This window comes from Anser brachyrhynchus (genome assembly GCF_964034855.1).
Source record: "Anser brachyrhynchus genome assembly, chromosome: 15".
NCBI classification, from domain to species: Eukaryota; Metazoa; Chordata; class Aves; order Anseriformes; family Anatidae; genus Anser; species Anser brachyrhynchus.
In genome coordinates, this window is record NC_137733.1 from 11,919,852 (window position 1) to 11,936,530 (window position 16,679).

Consider the following 16,679-nt stretch of genomic DNA (forward strand, 5'->3'; position numbering starts at 1 on the left):
TAGTTCAGATTTTTTGTAGGAAAAAAATGATATATTCATTAAGCTACATACAAATCTCTGCCTTCACAAAATAAGCCTTTAGGAAGGAATAAAGAATTATTTCTGCTAACTTGATTTTCTTTTTTGAGGTGGCAGCATTCTGGGTACTCGCTGCTCTGAAACCTTTGAGACCAAAACAGCATTAATTAGCCTCTTTGGAATTCCTTTATGGTACTTCTCTCAGTCTCCCAGAGCGGTGATTCAGGTAATTAAAGGCCAAGTAAACAAATTCAGCAACATTATCTTGCATTGAGTGGTCTGAGTTGTTTTTCGGATGCTGGATATTTGCCTGTAATACACTGGGGGCAGTGGGAGACAGGGATATTTTGAACTTGATTTCTGGGAGTGGGATTCTTCTTGAAGTTTGATGGCATTGCCTAAGTCCTGCTTTGGCAAAACTAAGGTTCTTATAGCAGGCTTGAGTGGTGTATCAGACTTCAGTGAAGCGTAAGCACTGGGAAGATTCCTGTAAAAATAAATAAATAAAATAAATAAATAAAAAAAATAATAATCTCAGGCTGGCTTTTTGGGACATTGGCGGTGGTTCAACTGGGTATGCTGTCTTCCTGAAGAGTGCAACTAAAACTTTACAGTCCATATCTTCCATTTTCTGTAGCATGAAATTACATAGTCCAGCTAACACAATGAAGTGTCATCTGATGTTGTTTGTCCTTCAGAGGCAGGATTGGACTTGTAATTAGAATCAAAGTTGTGAATTTGACTTCAATTTCTACCAAATAGCAAGTGGCAGGACATAATCTATCTTTTTAAGACTGTTCCTAATGATTCAGAATTCATTACAAAAAAATAACAAAATTCTTGTGGTTGTTCTTGTATTGTCGTGTTCTGTCCCCACCCTCCTGCCTCCTTGCCCTGAAATCTGTTGTCTAGCCGGACGTGTATCCAGGAAACTGCTGGGCTTTCAAGGGATCGGAGGGGTATCTTGTAGTTAGACTTTCCATGAAGATCTACCCAACTGCCTTTACGATGGAACACATACCAAAAACACTTTCACCATCAGGAAATATCACCAGTGCTCCTAGGAACTTTTCAGTATATGTAAGTCTCTCTAAACTTAAGTGATGTTTGTAAACGTAAAGGATATTTGTGATGTATATCTTGACAAATAAACAGCTTGAGAGAGAACAGCTAAGAAGAGAAACTGATGTTTGTCATTGCTCTTAAAATTGCTTATATTCTTGATGAGCTTTGAGGTGTAGAAATAAGTGCTAAAACTAATTTGGGGGGAGTTGTATTTGTTTTGTCTTGCTTGAGTAGCAAGTTTCTTTGGAGGGAGATGATGATTTTAATGATGTATATAGTTCTTTCATACACCTTCATCTGTCCTCCCCTCCCCAATTCTAGCTCTTCACTTTATTTATGATACATCTTAAATCTTTTTTTAATAGATCTATCTTAGGCTATACAACTGCAGTAATAAGTCATCTGCAAACATCTGATTCTTGACTTCTGTCTTGTTTATAACTATGATGCTCTCTCATTCTTGTTTGTCCTGAACACTTGATATTTTACACTGCAGTAGTGGTTCTGCTGTAGAAATTAAGGGGGTTGACTGTGAAAACTTGAAAACATAGCACAGGTATTAGCAGTGTAGAAAACTCCAATGTGCAGCCATTCCTGAACCAGCACTAAGTTGCACAGGAAACACTCTGTTCCTAGTTTGATAGACTTCTGGGTGCAGCTTGTTGATAATCAGTAATGTAGATAGGCTTTTAGCTTTTGCTTCCTTTAAAATTGAAATTAAAACAAAATCTTTGTCTTATTGCTACAGGGTTTAGATGATGAATATCAGGAAGAAGGTGTACTTCTAGGACAGTATGTCTACGATCAAGGAGGAGAGCCACTGCAGATGTTTCCAGTGATGGTGAGCCTGGGTGATGGGATTTAATTTGTCAGGCAAGGTAGTACCCAATGACCAGTGAAGAAAAGGGCCCCATTCTCTGTGCACTGTAAAAACAGAGGTAGAAAGTATCTGCTTGTCTACATCAATATGTGGTCTGAGTAGATGAGAAGGGAGGAAAAGTTTGTGCCATCTGGACACAAATGTTGTGAAGATGATAAACTTACAAAGAGATGGTAAACTTACTTCACACTTCTGACTCCATTAATAAACAAGTAGTTGCAAGGCAAGGAAAGATTTGTTTGGTTTTTTTTAAGTGGTATGAAGTTCCCAAGGCATAATTTAATTAATAAAAGCTGTTAGTTGCAGGAAGCAGCTTCAGTTGTACTTGTTCATCCTAGAAACCTAACTCTGTTTTGTGTGTTTGCTTTTTCCTTCTCTAGGAGAAAAGTAACAATGTATTCCAGATAGTGGAACTGAGAATTCTCTCTAACTGGGGACATGCCGAATATACATGTCTTTATCGGTTCAGAGTGCATGGGAAACCTGCCGAATAATCTACACTACAGCTTGGGTTGCTTTATTGTACATTTTGTTCTCAATTTGTATATACCGGAAAGCCTAGAACACTGGAATCTTTAAAGGACGAGGATGCAAGATATATACTACGGAATTACCAATCCTCTGATAAAGGCAGAAGACTGTCAGCAGAACTGTATAGAATAAAATTTATTTGCTCTCATGCTCAGCTTGTAATAGCCAGTTAGCTTCATATTTTTGTGTCCATGCTGAGAGAAATAATGCATGCAAACTACTCTGGTTCTTAAAGTGCAGTTAGCAAACAGGTGATATACCTATTTTATTACGAATGAATGTATAGGGTTTTTAAAAAGAATAAAAACCACACTTTTCTGCAACTAGGATCTTTTTTTTTTAATTCAGGACTCAACTGCATATTTGTTAGCTTGGCACTGTAAGACAAATAACGTAGTACACTTTGAACACCGACTGCGGCTAAAGGTGTCCTTCAGTTGACCTTTTTTGTCCTTCTACGGGATCCAAAAGGGCTTATTCAATAAATGTTGACTGCTTAACAAATATTACTATCAGGGAAAGTTAACGCAACCAAAACTAGTTTAAACACCAGCGACTGAGAATGCTTTACTGCAACTTGTGGCCATGAATTGTTCTAAAAGTCAGGGATAACTTCTTAAAGCTACTTTAAGGGTTTTTACCATGGCAACTTGATTAGTTTAACTGCTGTATACTGTTTACTAAGCAATTTAGGAGGCTTATCAGCTCTTGTACGAGCAGCACATCCATCAAGGCTGATTTGGAACTAACCCTAGAGAAGGAAAATCTTAATTTGTCAAAAAATACCTTTGTAACAATTCCTTAATCTGGTTTATTTTATAGTCAGTAAATGTTGTGCTGTGATAATGCAGGATGTGGAAAATACTACTGAAGTAGAGCTTGTTATTTAACCTGTACAAGACAGAGTTATGCTCAGTGCTGCTCAGTACTGCTGTATTGGAATCTATGGGATATATGGGTGTTCTTGAGATCCTCCCCTGAAACTGAAGAAGATAAGTGGTGTCTCAGTCTCAGGCCATTTCTTTGTAGAAGGTGTTGAGACTGCTTTAGGGCCGGCCTCCTTTGGGATTGCTACTTTTGAAGATCCTTTTCAGAAAAGACTCCTAAACTGCACTTGTGTGCAGAATTTTTATCGTGCTCTTACAACGCATTTTATAGTTACCTGTGAACTGTTAACACTGAACTGCTGACTGGTTTTCTGAATAGAGCTATGTATATTGCACAACAGTCCTCGAATGTTTAAAGTCTCTGGGTGAAGAACTTTTTTTTTTTCACTCGAGCTAGAGACAGAACCTATGGCCTATGCAGAGGAGTTAGATTACATATGTACAGGTGTTTTCATATTCTATGTTACATATTTAAAATTAGAATTATCCTGTATAAATTGAAATTAGGTAGCTAGGGTGGGAATATTTTGAATAACACTAACTTATTTTTAAAAAAGCAAGATAGGACTTTGTGCAATGTATTTTTGTAAATGCTTTTCAAATCGTCTGTTACTTTGCTGCCTCCAAAACTGACAAGATGCTATTGAAATGTTTAAATAAAGAGTTTTAATTTTTGAAAGTGCATGTAATATTTGAAATAAGAAATAAAGATTCTTTTTCTGTATTTTCCATGACCCATTGAAGTAGCTAACGAGAACAGATAAGCCTGAACAAGGCTGAATGAGCCACGAGGCTGAGAGACCTTTTGCCCTTCCCTGTGAGGGGCAGTGGGATACCCTGATGGCTTTAGCCTTATAATTACAGGAACTGCAGGAGGGATGTGTACACGTTAGGCAGCACGGGCACGCTAGGGTGAATGTGTAGTGAGTCACTACAGCATTTCTGGCGGACAAGGCTGGAGCGGGGAGGTTCTGGCAGCTGAAAGAAACTCTAAAAATGCCCAAAAAGCAGGCATTTGAGGGCAGCCTATCCCGCAGTACCTCACTTTCCCTATGCCCCCTGCCTTTCCTGCCCCAGCCCCCCCTTCCCCTGCCCTTCCCCGCCCCTTGGAGCCCAGAGCCAGCCCCGCCTCGCCCCGCCCTCTGGCGCCGCTCCGCGCAGGCGCGCCTTTTGACCCTCGCCGGCCGCCGTCGCAGTGGGCGGAAGCCGGGCAACCGAGGCGCGACGCCGCTCCGGGCGTGCGCGCGCATGCGCCCTCCCTTCCCCTCACCCCCCCGCCTCCTCCGCGTCGATGGCGGCGGCGATTATGGCGGCGGAGCAGGAAGCCGCGAAAGGCGGCGGCAGGAACCGCGGCGGCGTGCAGCGTGTGGAGGGCAAGCTGCGCGCCAGCGTCGAGAAGGGCGACTACTACGAGGCGCACCAGATGTACCGCACGCTCTTCTTCAGGTACGGCCCGGCCCGCCCTGCCCCTCCCCCGCCCGGCCTTCCAGAGCCTTCCCACGCACCCTACCCTGCTGCCGCCCGCCGCGCCCACGCCGCCTCCGCATTGGTCAGAGCCGCTGCCTGTCTCCGCTTCCTGCCCTCTCATTGGTCCGCGGGAGGGGCGGAGAGGGGCGGGCAGGCGTGTGGCAGGGTAGGCTGAGAGGCCTGACGGGGCCCGGCCCGCGCTGAGGGGCAGCGGCGCCGCTGGGCTGGGGGGCCCTGAGGGGGCGCTGAGGGAGCCGAGGGGCGCTGAGGGGCCCGGCCCCGCCGGCCTGGGCACCGGGAGTGCCCTGAACAAGCAGCGGGGCCGCGGGGCTCCGCCAGTCACCTCTGACAGAGTTTAGTTAAAGAGTGTCCCCGTCAGCGCGGTGGTTGTGTTCACAGCCGTGACCGAGGGGAGCAGGCCTGAGCGCTTATTCCGAAATATCACCTATTATGTCGCGAGAAACCTGATGTAAAACATTTTATGGTTATTTGCTGTTCACATCCATGGCGAGTTGCTGCGGGCGCTCTCCTTCTCGTTAAATGTAAGGCAGAGCCTTGCTTCCAGGGACAGGGGATAAGCGTCCCTCGCGGCGGCTTCCTCGGCCGGCCCAGCTGTGGTAAGCAGGGCAGGGAGGGCGGGGGCGGCCAGGTCTGGCAGCCCCCCCGTGTCACAGCCCCTCGGAGCCCCTCGCAGCGGGAATGGGACAGGCCTGCGGGTGTCCTCACAGCCACAGAGCTCTGTGGGGACAGAGTCCTCGCTGTGTCATCAGAAGTGTCAGAGTGCATCGGCCACCCACGCTGCCAGCATATGGGTGCTGAGTGGCCTGCCCTGCTGCCCGTACTCAGCACCATTAAATTAAGGCAGTTGTGTTCTGTGGTACCCTTCTGGAGGGGTCAGCGAGGGCACTGTCAAAGTCTTAAGACTTAAATTGCGTTGGAGACTAAATCTAAGACAAAGCGGGGCCTGTTTCATAGGAGGGATTATGCGATGCGGTGGCTGCAGTGGCGGGAGATGGCTTGGCTCAGCAGGTCACTTCTCATCCAGTGTGCTCAGTGTATTAGCTCACATGCTTTGCTTAAGCCTCGCTGAATTACTTTGGAATCAAAGTTCCGGCCTTTTCCATTTTAAATGCAGGAGAAAGGAGGTACCCATTTAAATGAAAAGGTGGTATTTGCGTAGCTAGGAAGGCATTTCCTTCCAGGCAAAAAGATGTAATGGGACTGTGGAACTTGTTGGGAAAGTCACTGAGGCCAGGAAGGAGTCCAGATAGTCTCGTCTGTCCTCTGTAAAACGTGTGTTACATGTAAAGTTTTCTCGAAAGACATTAACACAGAGTGGGGCGATCGCAGCTGCGGAATTGGAATTGGGATACCCCGTGCTTACTCACCGTAAACAAACCCAGCCAGTAAAATACCAGTCCGCTCTGTCATGAACTGCAAGTTAAACTTGAAATCCTGACTCGGTTCCAAAAGTCATAAGCCAAGATGTGTTTGAGGCTGGCAGGGTGTTACTCTTTGGTTCTAAATGCCATTTAGATCGACATAATGAATATTTATTAAAAGTTCTTTGTGATAAAAGTTCTTTCAAAAAATCCCAGCACTTTTAAAAAGTATATGTATTTTAAAAGTTAATGTATTTTATATTGTAAAACTGTTTACAGTTTCTTTTAGTATTGGCTGTAACAAGTCCCAGATTAGGAGCTCCCAAATAGCTCTGGGAATCTACTGAAATTGAGTTTGTGGAAGTGGGATCCAGAGTGAGATTTGTGAGTCAAAACCTATAAGCAAACGTGGATGTAAGGCCAGCTGTAGAAGCGGTGGAGCCGCCGAGCTGCTTGCCTGATGTGGGAAGCACTCGCTGTGGTGATCACAAATCTGAACTGCTGCGGGTGCTCGCTCAGGCAGCCCCACTGTCACGCCATCCGTGCTGACCGTGTTGCTCACCCGTTTGGACAGAAGACCTGGGTGGTTTGCGAGGTGGTGAGCAGGGCGGGAGGACTCTGCCTCCTCCCTCGCTCACTGTCAGATCCGATTTTACCAGTAGGACTTGTTCCTGGGAATGTCACCCTGTGACAGGAACCTCACGTGCAGCACGAGGGCGTTGGGGAGCTACCGAGTGCTCCGTTTCCCTGCAGGCAGTGTCCCCCTTGCCCCCCGCTGCTCCTCGCCTGCCTCACCCCTGTCACGCTGCAGGATGGGGCCCTGCAGCCGCGGCGCTGCCCTGGCCCTCAGGAGCAGGAGGGGTGAAGCAGGGGCCCAGCACCATCGGCTGTTGGGACAGAGCGAGAGCTGCAGGTGCTGAAGCAGTGCGGTAGAATTGGTGCCGTATCTTTTTGACCTGAGCACACTGCCTGCTGTTACTGACTAGTCAGGAAACGTGCTTTTTGAGAGGCAGCTGGGAGCAATGGAAATTGGGAGCTACGTCTGCTGCCACTCCTTAACCGCTTTTATAGGAAATGCCGAATTTTGGATCCAGAGATGTGACTGTCCAAGACCTTTAGTTGCCCGTAGTGGTGACGTGCAGGACGCTGTAATCACCGCGCCATGTTAACAGGTTGCTGTTCTCGATGTAACCGATGGGACCAAATTCTGTCCTGCTTCATTTCTTGGTTAACTCCCAGGTGAGGAAGGCAGAAGCTGCAGCAGGTGCATCCCGAAGCATTGCATTTAAGAGAACACTGTCATGTGTTGCATGGTAAATCTTGCTGGCCACTCTCGTCTTTCTGGAGACCACCAGAGGGACTGGCTACTTTGGTTCAGCAGAGGGTCAGCGTGTGGCTGGTGTCCCCTTGCTGGCGGCAGAAGTGGCGGTCAGAGGGGTAGAAGGGCAGGAAGCAGACCTTGGGGAGGAGGCTGGAGTCACTTTGTATTCCTTACGCTGTCCCTGTGCCTGCTTTCCTTTTAGTACAAGCTGTGGTGCCACAGTCTGATCAGCGCAGTTTAATGCCTTGACATCTTTTGCCTAGGTGAACTTCTGGGATCGTTTGTTCTTTGCTTCAGCCCAAATCAGTTTGGGAGCTCGGTTTTCGTTCTCACGCTATTTGCTCGTATTCCATCTAGTCACAAGCAGAAACCAAATCTAGCAGCAATTAAAGGAACGTCATTATTGAAACTAATCAGATTTAAAAATGAATGTCTTGCTGCCTTTGTTTTAAATTTCAGTGCTCTTTAATCCTTTAAATGCAATTCATTTAAGCATACTCCACTTTGGTGTTGTTTTCAGGTATATGTCACAAGGAAAACATCCGGAAGCGAGAGAGTTAATGTATTCAGGGGCTCTGCTGTTCTTCAGCCACAACCAGGTATGTCAGTGTTCTTGCGTGGGGGTCGGGAGGGGTTATTCAAAGATTTTATGGGGTGAGCACTGAATCCTCAGTGGCAAATGTTTGGGGTAATTGCTTGGTGATCTTTTGCTTTGTCTCTTTGTTGAGCTGTTCTCCACAAAGAAGGATTATATCCAAGCTGGGACACAAAGTAGGAGTGTTTGTGAGCGTCCAAACATGATCTTAACCACGTTTGTTTTGCTTTCCTGAAGGCTTCTCTTAGACGCCATTGAGTTACTGCAAATTTTTGTAAGGGAGGATTGAAATTTCATATCTGCCTTAGCTGTAGCTGCTGATAAAAATATAATATGCCTCTGACAAAATTCTGTGGGAGGAACAAAACTTTTCTTGATGTTTTCTTTACTGATACGTTCATTACTACTGGTATGTGTGTATTTTGTAGCAAAACAGTGCTGCTGATCTGTCCATGCTGGTTTTGGAGTCTTTGGAGAAATCGGATGCAAAAGTAACAGAAGACCTTTTAGGTAAGGTGACCTTTGCTCTTTCTGTGGTGCTGTTTAGATACGTTTTCACCTCACAGCGACTGTTAAGTCTTGAAACCTGTGATCCTTTTTATATGTCATCCCACATGGCTAGGGAGTGGAAATGAACTGAGCAGGTGCAATGAATGAACTGAGGGGAAAATTTACTAGAGAATAATGGGTTCCTGATAACTGACAATGCCGTGAGCAAGGGGACATGCTTAGAATAAACATCACTGTCTTACGGCATCCTCCTTTCTGCAATGCGAGGGTAGTGTTTTGTCTGCACAGTCACTCGTGTCTCCAGGGCTTTGGTGGATGGCACTTGCCCACCCTGGCAGTGTGGTGGTGTGCGCAGTGAATCAGCCCTTCACAAAGAAATTTTTCTTCACTGACTCTGAGATTTGGTAAGCAGAGAGTTCAGGGAGACCTTAAAATCTGTGTGGCCAGACTATTGCTGCTGCATGGGCAAACCGCTCCTCTTAACAACTGTGGATAGAGACGGAAGGGACAGAGGCTGCTCTTTGCTCCCTTAGACGAACTCTAACATTTTTGTATCCCACCTCAGACTTCTGGCGATCCTTTTCTAAACTACAGACTGTCCCTCGCAGCTGCCCAGTCAGTGGCAAGCACTCCTGTAACCTGAAGTCTGTCCTCCTCTTTGGGATTGAGTGGTGCTCTGGGATGCCCTGTCCCAAACCACGAGGCAGGGGAGCTGTCACCAGCTCTCTGCAAGGCCCAGCTTTTGGCAGTGGAGGGATCATTGCTGGCTGGTAGATGTGGGATTGACGTGATGTATGCGATGTATTTGCTCAAGTTCAGTGTCAAGGTTTTAGTTTTAAGATGTCTTACAGACTGAGAAGGGAGCTTGCAGACGCAATAGCACCGTATCTTAAAGTGTTGTACGTTAGGGATGCTCTAGAAGCAGCAGATCATCCTATTTCTATTAATGCTAAATATTTGTGAATGTTATTGCTTCTAGAAAACTTGGCTAAATTGTTTAGTTTAATGGATCCAAACTCTCCTGAAAGAGTGGCTTTTGTATCCAGAGCCCTGAAGTGGTCTAGCGGAGGATCAGGAAAACTCGGACATCCCAAATTACACCAATTACTAGCAATTACCCTCTGGAAAGGTAAGCGAAATTAAACTTTTTTGTGCGTGTTTTGTTTTGAAAACGTTCAAAATATGATACTGTAGGAGACCTACTTTGGAAATAGTCTACAGAAGCTGAGATGACAATGATTTCTGCTCTTACCTGATTTTTGCAATAACTTCAGTTTAATGTTACTAACAGTAAGAATCAGGCCTGTGGCTCTATGTTAGTGCAAAGTCCCAAACACAGCTGCTGGCAAAGCTCTCTGCCAGAGGAAGGCTGATCCTTTGGACATTGAGGTAGTTTGATTAAGAGTCATTAGAAGCAAAATTGTTGGGGAGCAAGGCTGTTCTGTTGTTTTGTTTTGAAATCCTGGATAAACCTGAGAAAGATAAAAATACAGCACACAACACAGTCTTTGGATCTGCAGTTAGGTACTGTGGAGATGTTGAACAGCAGGCTTGTTTCAGGCATTTCTGAATGAATGCTGTTGTATTTGATTTATTTGGGATTGTCAAATGGGATGTCAAATAAGCTAACATGCACTAAATAATTATTTTAGTTGCAGTTGATAATCAGTTTTTAAAATCTTTTGTTCAAAACATACAAAGGTGAATGAGAACAGTTGTGTAAATGCCATCTCTTCACTGGTTTCCTGTGAATTAAAGACAGTGCAAGCTGGTAGTTCACTTACTTTAAATTTTCCCGTAGCTGTAATTGGTGATCATGGTTTCGCGTAATATTCCTGATCCAATGGTCACCATTGCAGCTTTGTGTGCAGCCTTTTTGTGTGCCATATGAAACCCTGTAGGTGTTCTCGTGGGACTGATGTTGGTTTCTGATGCCTGCTGCCAGCCAGAAAGAGAAGATCTTCCTCAGAGTATTAAAAGTTAGAAGCTGAGATGTGATTAGGATAAGAAACGGTTGCATCCGGAAAGTAAAAAATCCCCATTTCGTAGGTGTCTGCTTGCCGTTCTTTTGAAGATCAAAGTGCACATTTTCTTAGTCTCTAGTTTTTGGGATCCATTAGAAATGCTGAGAGCTTTAAAGCAAAGCTTTACATTCCAGAAATGAGAAGCTTTCCAGTTTTGATTTGTCATCACATTGGTTTTGCATGGTACTTAGCTTCAAGTTAAGTTCTAACAAACCATTTCCATTTCTTGCACCTTTTTTTCTGCATAATTGCTGTTCTCTTCAGCACATGGAAGCAGTTTTAATTTTGGTACCAAGAGTGGGCTAAGCTAAAAATAGGAGATGCCTTCTTTCTGTGCACTTAGAAGGAAGGATGCTGAAGGTGCAGCATCCTTGGTGCACAAGCTCTGATACAGAGTTGCTGTATTTCTTTCCTAAGTGCTGCTGACAGCACGTGAAATGTCTGCGTGCCGTTGGACAAAAGGCTGTGACCACAGCTCAAGCTGTTTGTCCCAGCGGTAGCCGGGCTTTGTGGTGGCATTGCATGAACTGTATTTTAATAGCACTTACCCCAATGCATTTAGGATAGCGCATTTATTACCCCCTTTATAAATTGTCTGTAATTTATGTAGGAAAAACTCCGCTGTCTTTTTCCTAGTTGTCTTGTTTCCATACCTTGTGTGTAGCTCTCTTTCTAGCTGTCATGTGCAAGCCTAACAAATGTGTTTTTGTGTTCAGCTGTGATGAACTGATTTCTTAAAAGCCATTTTCTTTTTCCTTTTGTAGAGCAAAACTATAGTGAATCTCGGTATCACTTCTTGCACTCCACAGATGGCGAAGGCTGTGCAAATATGCTAGTAGAATACTCCTCGTCCAGAGGCTATCGCAGTGAGGTGGACATGTTTGTAGCACAGGCAGTCCTACAGTAGGTGTTACATTTTTTTAACTGTTTTGCTGAGATGACACTGTGTTTGAGGCCAGTCTGATTAATCATGAGAACTGTAGGCTAACCGGGCATCTTTTCCAAAGCAGCTGTGAAACTGGCCAGAGGTTCCAAAACTCGCTTTGTGTGGTAACAATAAAAAAACCGTCTCAACACTGGCGTGTTGAAGGGGTGAAAGGGGGGGGAAATGTATGAAGGTCCAAGCTTTCAGTGTAATCTGTTTGACCCTGAAAGCACAAGTCTTTCTTTGTGTTTACACTACTTTATGCCTAGTTAGGACTTATCCTAGGTGGTCTTACCAAGGCTGGCACTAAGCGGGCTCTGTATTTACATTTAGCACGGTGCTTGCTCTCAGCCTCGTTGTCCTGAGATAATTAACGTTGGGTCACCCTGGTTTATGAGCAGCATAAACCGATGGCTTAACAGAGTTGCTGGTGGCTTTCATTTACTTTAAGCATTTATTTTGTAGGAGGTGGGAATGCAAGCTATTATGTGCCTTTGCAGAGCTCATGCACAACGAAGGCTGACAAAGCCAATTTTACTGAGTTTAATCAGTTGATGGCTTTCTTCAGTCAGGGAAAGCAGCTCACGGAGGAGTCTGAGGAGGAGGTGGAGACAGGACTGCAGCAGGGAGTCAGGAGAGAGTAGGTGTCGGGGGAGAGGGAGGAGGTGAGAGCAAGTCTGTCTCATTTGGCAGCCTTCAGCTGTCACGCAGATCTGTCCTGCTTTCCATAGCTGGTTGCTATAGATTGCAGCGATGTTGAGTGGCAGAAAATCCTTTATATAGGTCCACCGTATGCAGAACTCAAACAATTTTATGTGTCTTGGGGGGGGGGAAGGAAGAAATTCTGGGGAGAGGTTATGGGTAAGGGATTGTTTTTTCAGCGTTTAGACAGAAGCACTGCTACATCCTTTACTGGCCTATATCTCAAATACCATACTAAATCCTCTTACATAGCAGTTTATAGTCTAATGAAAATAATTGCAGTTCCTTGCTCAGCAGTAAGTCGCAAGAGCCCTATGCCCTGCACATCTGAGGGTACAGACTTGGAGCCTCTGACCAAGACTGAGACTGGCCGTGGCAGCCTTCCAAGTGCTTGCTGACAACATTTGTCCCAGATAAAGTCTCTAAGGCCTCTGGGACTTGCAGAGATTGCCAGTTAAATTAACTGGACTGAGGAAAGATCTGATCAGTCTGGGAAATCAATCTGTTAACTCGTGACAAATGGCTGAGGAAGCCAAAGTGTAGCTTTAGTATGAAACTTAGAGGTGTGTATTAAACCCATCAGCGTTCCTGATGCTGTGTTAGTTTGAGTTAGCACTAAGGGAATGACTGGGTTATCGGACACTGACAGATAGGTAATGAAAGGAGATGTGTTTGGGAGAGGATGGGGCCAGAGAGAGGTCTTTAACTAGGTTTTTACCTCAGCATCGTAAACTCTGGAATAGTAAATGTGATGTCATGTTTAATTTGAATCGTGCAGTAGCCAGTCTTTACGTGTTTTGATTTAATTGATGCTGTCTTTCAGACACCTGTGCTGTATAAAATCTGCTTAGATCTTGGTTAAACTCATTCTATTAATATTTAATGTCAGTTCCCCTTGTAACCGACTTACTCCACCGTGTAGTTTAGTAGCAATTTTCCCCTTCCTCAGTTGATTTCCAAACAGTTGCCAAAGTTGTGCATTTGTACAAGTGAGCCTGAGAAGGCTTCCATGCACAAATAAAGTAGAAGTTGTTGAATGCGTGGCTTTCCTTTTCTTTCTGCAGGTGAAATTTCTTTCCCTTTTATTTTTAACTTTCCCTGTTCTGTTTTCCTTTTGCAGATTTCTCTGCTTAAAAAATAAGACCAGCGCATCAGTTGTTTTTACAACATACACACAGAAACACCCTTCAATAGAAAAGGGGCCTCCCTTTGTTCAACCACTGCTAAACTTCATCTGGTTCCTGTTACTGGCCGTCGACGGGTACAGTCTGATTTCTCTCACTTTCTTCTTAGTTTCCTTTTCAGTGGTTACAGAGATTACATTTTTGGTTGTTTCCTTTCTAGGGGAAAACTAACAGTATTTACAGTATTGTGTGAACAGTATCAACCGTCACTGAAAAGAGATCCCATGTATAATGAGGTGAGTTACCAGTGACTGCAAGCAGAATTTAACCTGCAGCATTAAAGAGCAGCTGTCTCCTGCGCCGTGACTTTGCAAACCACGCAGGTCACAGCTTACATAATCTGGCTGAAGACAGCCACCAAAGGGCACTGGCTTTAAGCATTTCCTCTGAGTAGTGAGATGCTGGTAGAACGTCATACAGCGCTTGTTTTATATTTGAAGAGCGTGTTTTAGGAGTGCAAATGGAAAGCCATGCATGTGTAATGCACGACGTTTTAATTTTCCTTGATGCCTTATTTCAGTAGAGGTTTTGAATACAGCTTGTAGATAGAAGTCAGTGCGCTAGCTCATGTGGTACGAGCGCTGCCCGTGGCGTTTCCACCTGTAAATGAGGTACCTGACTTTGTTCTCCACCTTGTGTCGTTTCAGTACCTAGATAGAATAGGACAGCTTTTCTTTGGTGTGCCGCCCAAGCAGACATCGTCCTACGGAGGATTACTAGGTAAGGTGTATGTCAGCAGCTGTTTATACAGACAGCCAGGCTTTTCGGAGCTGTGCCTTACATAAAACAGGTGTGCTGGAAACAGATAATATATTCTAACTGATAAATTGTTTTTTCATAGCCTGTAGATGCAATCACTGCTATAGAATACATGATTAATTGTCACATGTGAAATTAATTTGGTGATGCTGTTAGACTTTTCCTCTTTGAGAAGAGGAGAAGCATGTAAATGGTGTTACAGTTAGTGTCTGATGCTCTGGTAAAACTTCCGAATGTAAAGGAAAATCTTATTTGTGTTCAGGCTTTATTTCCTCAGACTTCAGTAGCTGATTTTCCTAAAGTACAGTCTGTGGTTTTGGTAGAGCTCTAATCAGTGCTGATGTAAAACAGATGCTCCCAGAGCATTCATTCATGAAATGCTGAAACTAATACAGACTTTCTACAAGAAATTATAAGGAATTGAGAAAGCATACTGCTTTGGGTATTCTTTTTCCAGTGTACAGTCTACAAGAAGAAATGCTATCAAAATGCAGCTTCCCAAATCAACTAATTACTAATGGAAGCTATTTTACAATTAAAGCTTTTGAGATGAGAATGTAAAACGGGCAAGGTTAAATGTCCTGTATTTTATTCTAGGAAATCTTTTAAACAGTCTGATGGGAACTGGAGAAGATGATGACACAGAAGATGGTCAGGAAGATAGCAGTCCTATCGAACTCGACTGAATATTTTTGTCATTGGGTGCCGTGTAAATCTGATGATTCGATGACTCCAAAGACAGTTTTGGAATTGAATCCTGCAGTTGTTTCTTGGTGCCTAAAAGGGCTCCTCCGGTCTTTTAGAAATGGTTGCTGAAATGTTTATAATGTTCGGTCTATATTATTTATGTAAAAAATAAGAAAGAAACCAACAAAAAAGTAGCCAAGAGAACCAATCGGAGCAATTGTTAGCAGGTTTCCGATACAGCGGCTGGTGACTTTGATTAAACTATAGTCTTCTACGGTTTCTGATGCAGTATTCCCTTTTGCACAATAGATCAATAAAGCATAAACATGGGTCTTCTACTTCACGGCCTGCCCAACACCATCTCTGTTACAGGAAAGCCTCCTTGACCTCTGCCACCTCTGAGGACCATCTTGAGAGGCAGGGTGAGTTACTGAGTAATTTATTTGTGAGGCTGGTGCCAAAAGTACTGCGAGTTGAGCCAAGCAGTATAATACGAGCTGCACATCCAAGAGACACTGATCCCAGGAACTCGCTCCCACTGCAGCGAGTAGCAGACACGCCAGTCATGCTGCCTTCCAGGCTGCCTCGGAGCTGGCGCTGGCTGAGCCCACGCGTGTGTTTAGCTGATACGTTCTGAAAAGCACAAGATTGAATTGCTCTTGAGTAAAAGCCGAGCAGTGGCACCCAGGTGGTTGGCTTCCACGTGGATCTCGCTTGCCTAGGTATAAAAATTTGGCATCCAAAATACCTCCTCTGACTCCTGGCTCTCCTCCTTTGGAACAGATTCTTTTTCAGTGTAAGTTCACCACCATAAGTAAAAGCGAATTGCCACAAACTGTGTATGTATTTGACCTGCAGCTACATGTAAAGAAAAGGGATACTGCAGAACTTTTGGTTCTTATGATATATTTATTTTTCTTGGGTGATTGATTCATTTAACACTTCATGTAAAAAGAATAAATCAATAAATAATGGAGTAACTTCAACCCCAATGGTAGGCATAGCAATTCTACATCTCCTCCTCTTTGATGCAGCACAGCGGATGTCAGTGGTACAGCGAATGGATGAAATGGGGAAACGCTTTATTTTTTCATGATGAAAATAAGAAGGCTTAGATTAATAAACAGCAATCATGCATGGGGGAGGGAGGGATTAATACAAATTTATTGACTGTAAGAAAAAAAAAAAGGCATTGAAAGGCAGACTGTGTTAATTGTGAAGTCTCAAATAAACACTTTATACCAGGATCTGCGGTACTGCTGCTTTCTGAGAGTTTTGCAAGCAGAGATCTTACTTTCCTTGCTGTTTCGCCCCTGCCCTGCATTTGACTGTGGGTCCCATGGATCTCAGCGCTGCAGCTTTATTTCTTTGCAGTAAAGGCATCATTTGGGGCAGGAATTGTCTGTGACAGGCGCAGATTGCTTTGGTTTGCAACCTTTGCTCCTGCTCAGCAATGTCTGCACGCAGTCATTCTTTTGCCTTAAGTCCGGACCAAGTGTGGTGATGCCCCTGCCCTGACTGGGGAGTATCTAGCCCATGCTAGGGATGCTGCCAGGGAAATTTAATAAATGCTCTCAGACAGAGCAGGGAAGAGCCCAGCAAAGCCAGGTTATTTCATTGCTGCCGGTGCCTGGGCGCGGCTCAAGGTGTCCATGGGTGTCCAGCAGCAGTGGCCACATACGTGGCCCTAAGTGACTTTTATATATACATATATATGCATATATTTTATATATATACATGTA

At 44.4% G+C, this 16,679-nt stretch overlaps 2 protein-coding genes across 24 annotated transcripts in view; both read left to right on the top strand.

Moving 5' to 3' along the window:
• Positions 1–4,105, top strand: part of SUN1 (Sad1 and UNC84 domain containing 1) — a 34,547-nt gene extending 30,442 nt beyond the window's left edge. For all 21 annotated transcript variants that reach the window (XM_080556703.1, XM_080556696.1, XM_080556706.1 and 18 more), the window contains 4 exons: positions 129–244; positions 931–1,098; positions 1,832–1,924; positions 2,344–4,105. In XM_080556703.1, the coding sequence (XP_080412829.1) occupies positions 129–244; positions 931–1,098; positions 1,832–1,924; positions 2,344–2,457 (491 nt within the window). In that variant the 3' untranslated portion in view covers positions 2,458–4,105. The remainder of the gene's footprint in view (positions 1–128; positions 245–930; positions 1,099–1,831; positions 1,925–2,343) is intronic.
• Positions 4,106–4,622: 517 nt separating this feature from the next.
• Positions 4,623–16,184, top strand: GET4 (guided entry of tail-anchored proteins factor 4). 3 transcript variants are annotated; one of them, XM_080556731.1, is made up of 9 exons: positions 4,623–4,827; positions 8,072–8,150; positions 8,575–8,656; positions 9,636–9,785; positions 11,490–11,583; positions 13,428–13,568; positions 13,652–13,727; positions 14,139–14,211; positions 14,848–16,184. In XM_080556731.1, the coding sequence occupies exons 1-9, from the start codon at positions 4,673–4,675 to the stop codon at positions 14,934–14,936; spliced, it is 939 nt and encodes a 312-aa protein (XP_080412857.1). In that variant the 5' UTR covers positions 4,623–4,672; the 3' UTR covers positions 14,937–16,184. The 3 variants fall into 3 exon arrangements, with proteins under 3 accessions (XP_080412857.1, XP_080412856.1, XP_080412858.1); XM_080556730.1 differs by having other exon boundaries at positions 4,630–4,827; positions 11,445–11,583; XM_080556732.1 differs by lacking the exon at positions 4,623–4,827 and adding an exon at positions 5,071–5,465 and having other exon boundaries at positions 11,445–11,583.
• Positions 16,185–16,679: the final 495 nt, after the last annotated feature.

Coding starts and splice junctions, on each gene's coding strand:
- GET4 (XM_080556730.1), top strand. CDS start 4,673: ATGGCGGCGGCGATTATGGCGGCGGAGCAGGAAGCCGCGAAAGGCGGC. Junction 13,569..13,651: donor CTGTTACTGGCCGTCGACGG/GTACAGTCTGAT, acceptor TTTCCTTTCTAG/GGGAAAACTAACAGTATTTA. Junction 14,212..14,847: donor GTCCTACGGAGGATTACTAG/GTAAGGTGTATG, acceptor ATTTTATTCTAG/GAAATCTTTTAAACAGTCTG.